This window comes from Thalia democratica, chromosome 1, assembly GCF_965202585.1.
Source record: "Thalia democratica chromosome 1, ktThaDemo2.hap1.1, whole genome shotgun sequence".
Taxonomy (NCBI): domain Eukaryota; kingdom Metazoa; phylum Chordata; class Thaliacea; order Salpida; family Salpidae; genus Thalia; species Thalia democratica.
The window spans coordinates 2620091-2626090 of NC_139165.1; the positions used below are offsets into that span (position 1 = coordinate 2620091).

General features: G+C 23.6%; 1 protein-coding gene across 1 annotated transcript in view; it reads left to right on the top strand.

Moving 5' to 3' along the window:
- The window catches only part of LOC145842844 (transducin-like enhancer protein 4), a 41029-nt gene extending 37208 nt beyond the window's left edge, over positions 1–3821 (top strand). The window contains exons 10-13 of the mRNA XM_082950326.1: positions 2136–2333; positions 2749–2864; positions 2997–3073; positions 3710–3821. Of these exons, the coding sequence (XP_082806452.1) occupies positions 2136–2333; positions 2749–2864; positions 2997–3073; positions 3710–3814 (496 nt within the window). The 3' untranslated portion in view covers positions 3815–3821. The remainder of the gene's footprint in view (positions 1–2135; positions 2334–2748; positions 2865–2996; positions 3074–3709) is intronic.
- Positions 3822–6000: the final 2179 nt, after the last annotated feature.

The following is a 6000-nucleotide window of genomic DNA, read 5'->3' on the forward strand; positions in this document are numbered from 1 at the left end:
AGGAAAAAAATTAAACAAATAATTTCAGTTGGTTACACAATTCATAACTAGTTATAATTTTATAAACTTGTTAAAGCACATCATTTATTTTATCGTCGAAGTTTATTGATCTCATTCTAAAGCTCTCTTTGGAGGGTTGCGGTTTTTTCTAATTTCTCGTCAATTTTAAGTCGATAGATCAATATTCTTGCGACAAAACTTCTTTCGAAATAATTCATTACGAATTTACACTTTTGTTTCTAAATTGATTTCATTGTTTTTTCTTTATTGTCGTTTAGTTTTTATTGAGTTAAAAAAATTTAAAGTTGCTTATGTAAGGAATATTTTTTATTTATATTTTTCTTAAAGTTTGTTAAAAATTTAATAAAAAAGAAGAAAAATAATAAACTAATTTGTTATAAACTATAAATTTCTACTAAAGACAAATTTCATATAATGATAATGTTTTTTTAAGTTAGTTTTATGGAAAACATTAGAAAAACAATAATTTCTATATAAAAAACTTAAAAAATTGTTATACTATTGACTAATAAATTTAACAAGTATTTAAAGTAAAACTCAGTTTTAATGTAAGAAATACTGATATCGATTTATATACATAATTTGAAAGTTTTTTATTTTATTAGACACACTAATAACGAATTAAAATAAATACCGCAAACATATGTAGATATTAAACATTAATATTTGTCTGGTGCAACAAATTACAAATTTAATTTAATTGTTATTATTTAAATCTCCCTGTGGAATATCAAACGTCTGTAGTTTAAACTGTTTGTTTTTTATTTTTATTAATTGTTTGATATATGTTTTGCAATTGGATGAGGAAAAATAAGCACTTACCTTAGTATAATATAATATATAGTTAGCTTAACAAAAACTTGTAAATTTTTCATCTTTTAAGTACTACAATAGGTTAAATTTTTAGTGTAAAGTATTATTTGTAAAGAAGATTTAACTTTAACAATTTAACCAAACACAAACATTAATAATGCTAAAACCCGTTTTTATTTTCATATAGTCCTGTTATTTGTTTTGCTACAAATGGAAATATATAAAATTGATGTTTCTATTAGTGTAATAATCTAATAAAGAATATAAACCTGTTACTCATTATTTTTACTAGATTTTGAGAATATTATTTTAATGATATACATGTACAATATGCTGCTGGTAAAATAATTTAATTATTGTATTCAATTCAGATCGCTTACTGATTACTGTATTAGTTTGATGAAAAAAATAAAAATTAAATTAATGTACTTGTCACATGTGTGTGTGATAAGATATCATAGTTTATTTGTATTTCATACTTTGAAAGAAAACATTGGCGACAAGACTTTGGTATCCCTTGTGACAAGCTAAAGTTCACATAAACATTTGATCATAATTTAATCATCACACCACAACCTTTCAATAGAATGAGACTCGGGTTTCGCTCTTTATGTTTTTTCGTAATGAACATTCTACATAAAGAGCAAAACCCGATTCTCAGTCTATTGAAAGTTTGTGATGATTGAATTATGATCAAACTTTTATGCGAATTTGATAATATAACAGTTAATTTTTGTATCGTACAATCTGTTTATATATGTTCTCCAAACAGATAATTGTCATACAAAGTCATGTTTAGACATAACAAACGATTAAATACAAAATAATATAAATAAAATATTAACATTAAGTTTAAGCACTCAGTTCAGAACTATGAAATTAAAAATTTTATATATATATAAACACTACTTATTTTAAAACAGACAATTCAATAAACAAATGACTTAACATAAAACAATATAAATAACCACTATTTATTGAACAGACAATTCAAAGGTCATACAGACATATCATTTGACTAATTGAATTTAATTATGAATCAATTGAAATTAAAATTTATTCTTTAAACAGACAATTTATAGGTCAAACAAAATCATACAAAGAAATATCAAACGACTAAACATATTTTTTTAGAAAAGCGTTAACTATATTAAACAGTTAAGTATAAAATGCATTTATTAAAATTAAATAATAATATTTATTACAAACATAATAAAAACATTAATTATTACAAATATCAAATGTGAATTCAAATGACTAAACATAAAACAATATAAATAAAACTACTACTTACTCAACAGACAATTCAGAGGTCATACAGATGGAGCTTCATGTATCGACATATCGAACGATGGAAGCAAATTGTGGACCGGAGGTCTGGACAACACGGTCAGGTGTTGGAACGTTCAAGGTGACGACAAGCAAATATGTCAGCACGATTTCACAAGTCAGATATTCAGTTTGGGTTGCTGCCCCACACAAGACTGGCTCGCTATTGGGTTTGTATTTTATTTATATTAAACGATTTCACAAGTCAGATATTTAGTTTGGGTTGCTGCCCCACACAAGACTGGCTCGATATTGGGTTTGTATTTGATTTGAATAAAAACTTGAATTAAAAGAAAATATTATGTATATATGTGCTTTTGGGTTTGTTATTGTTTCGATGATTTATATTAAAAAGTTGTTTTTTGCTATAAACTACTAAATTTTTACCTTGTTAATAGGTCCACTATTTTGATTTTTTATCAGAAAAAACCAAATAAATTTAAACCTCTTTGAAATATAAAACCATATCTTAAAGCTTGTTAATTCAACTAAAGCAACAAAATACTGAGGTGTCAAAATCTAATGTGTGTTAAAAGATAATTATTACGTCATAACAGTTTTTAAATCATTAATACGTCATAACAGTATGGAGAATAGCACAATAGAAGTTTTGAATGACACACAACAACCCCACCTTGTGGAGAATTACCGAATGAATTTGCACCAATCTTGCGTGCTATCTTTGAAGTTCGCTAATAGTGGTGAGTTCTAAAATTTTTTGAAAAATATATATACATAAATAATGACAAATTTAATATATATACAGTTAAGTTGTTTTGTTTGACTGGCAAGGACGAATAATATCTAAGTAATAATATAATTGTTAATTTCAGGTAAATGGTTCTGTAGTACAGGAAAAGACAATATGCTTCAAAGTTGGAAAACTCCGTATGGTGCAAGTCTTTTTCAAGTTTGTTTTGTTATTAATTATATTAAATTAATTTTACTATATTAAATGTTAGGAAAATATATGGTTCTTCATTGTTTCAATTCGGTTTGATTGTTATTATCAATATTAACATGTTATATATTGTTCTTATAAAATTTAGGTTTATAAATAGATAACAATTAAAGATTTGAAGCTACTAACTTTGACAGTAAGAGAAATTATAAAAATATTAGTTTAATAAATTAGGATTATCAAGGAGATAATAAAAAAACAACTCAAAGAGGGGTTTCAAGGAGATTAATAAAACTGCTAAAAAAAGTTTTAGAGAGCCCCTGCATTGTTGAATCAAATGATATAGTTTGTAACAAACAGCCAACCTTAGCAAATACTTTTAATTTTATTGTTTTTGCTTCCTTGTAACAGAAATGTTCTAAAACAGAAATAATGTCTTTTATTACTTTATAATCACATTTTTGTTTTTAGAATCTACATTACTGTGATCATTACGTTAATAGTAGCAACATTGAATTTTAGATACTGAGTATTTTGATAACCATATTTACTTGTATTCATTTTTTATAGACAAAAGAAACATCATCAGTACTTAGTTGTGACATTTCTCCTAATATTTAATAATAATTTTAATATTTTTTATAGACAAAAGAAACATCATCAGTACTTAGTTGTGACATTTCTCCAGATGACAAATATGTGGTAACTGGTTCAGGCGATAAGAAAGCTACTTTATATGAAATTATGTGAAAAAGTATAAAAATTTTGTATGAAATTATGTAAAGAAACAACTTAATATGAACTTCTGTAAAGAAAAAGGTGCTTTTTATGAGAATTTATAAGAAAAAAGTTACTTTATAAGAAAAACTGTTCAATTATACACTTACTTAGTTTCATAACTATTTAGAAAAACACATTATTTTTATAGAACTTAAGTAAAATTGATTTCTCATGTAACTTATGTATAGATGAAAGTTGTTTTTGAACTACAGACTTTCATTAATGGTGCAAATTTATGTGATCTTTTTTTCATTTAGAAATTTAATTACAATACTTTGTACAGACCTCTTTAATTCTGTCAGAAAAAATTTACTTTTGATTAAAATGATTAATAAAAAGATTTCAGATGATTCAAATAATATCTGTTTGTGGTTATCATTCACATTAATCAATTTTATTTTGCTAATAAAACTTCTAAAGTATTTTGTTAACATTTTCTCATATAAATGTTTATAAAAAACTTTGATCCGACAAAAGCAAAGTTGGATGTTTTTCCAAGTCTTAATTATTTTGCTAAAAACCTTAATAACTTTTTTTGCTATGTTAATGTCTTATTGACTTGTGTTTTCAGTGTAAAAACTGTCTTAAATTATTAAACTTTTAAAACATTTTTTATATTTAGTGTTCTGTTTTAATCATTAAAAAGTATGACATTTTGTAAATAATCAAACTTTTTGTAGATAATAAAGTGTTTGCTTTTTTATATTTCTTTTAAAATTGTTTGAATTATGGTTCTAACTTACTTATTTTTTTCAATTGTGTCATTTCAAATTATTTCGTGTCATTTTAATATTGTGTCATCTAATTGAAGCATCTATTAAAAATTTGTATATTTATTAGACATTGCACATTAAAATAATCACTTTTTCATGTTGTTTACATTAATTTACCATCTTGTATATTGAATTTTTAATTGTATTTTATTGTAATGCATGAGTAGACGTAATTATCTGTTTATTTTTTCTTATTTTTTTTTTTTGAACAAAACCTGTAAAATGCAAGCTATGTTTCGAACTATTTTTTTTATAATTTAAATAAATAAGATGTTTTTTTAATTGCAGTCTTCACTTTATTTCACTGTGTGTAAATAATATTAATATTTTTTGAACTTATTAAAATAACAACTCCTTTAGTATTAAGTTAATTATTTGTTTTAAAATCTGTACACCTTTTTTATTATGCTTATTTTTTGTAAATTACGACTTTCAAACTTCTAATATTCCTATGAAAAATTGAACTTTGTAGATATTGTCATTTAAATTGTTTATAACTTTGTCGATAAACATAAAATTTATAAAAGTATAAAACAAGTCGATTTAAAACTTTTCATAAACATTAATTATAATAAAACAAATGTTATTAGTTAAATCTGCTGCCCAAAAATTAAAACATTTTTTGGTACTTTTTTTAGTCCCTTAAATTTTTTAGTAGAGCTTCTAATTGTGTTTCATTCATTTTAATGTTAAAATTTCAAGACTGACAAATGTTTTTATTGTACCTTGTTCTGTTGTGTTTACAATTTGAAAGTTTTGTTTTATAAAGCACCGTTTAACGTTTAAATTTCAAAAAACTTATAAGTTTTTCTTGTTCATAACTAAAATTAATAAACTTTAAACCTAAAAGTTGTATTAAAACAACTGAATTTAAACTTTCTAAACATATTATCTTAATAATTTGACTTTTTATTTTGAAAATTGATACTTTTTCTAATGTTTTTTCTTTTATATTGAGAACAAATGAATGTCTTTATTATTCGTTGATGTACTTATTCTATATGTTGGCTTCATTATTTGTTTGAAAGAAATTTGTTCAAAAATCGTGTCTTTTATATAATATTAATTGTTTAATGTTAGAGTAAAATAAAACAATCTCATATAAACTTTGACAACAACATAATTTTTACTGCTACAATATTCTTTTTCACAATCATATTTTGTAAGACTTGGTTAGGTGATTACATGATTAGTACAAGAAACAAGTATTTAAACATAGAAACATTTAAACAGAGGTAAAAAAGAAAAAGTTTATAAGTATGTGTGCGCTTATAATATTATAAAATGAAAAGTATAACTAAGACAACAGATTAAAATTGTAATAAAAGCTTTACTTAAACTATCCCAAATGAAAATTTAAACAGTTGTCTTTGTATCAAAAAT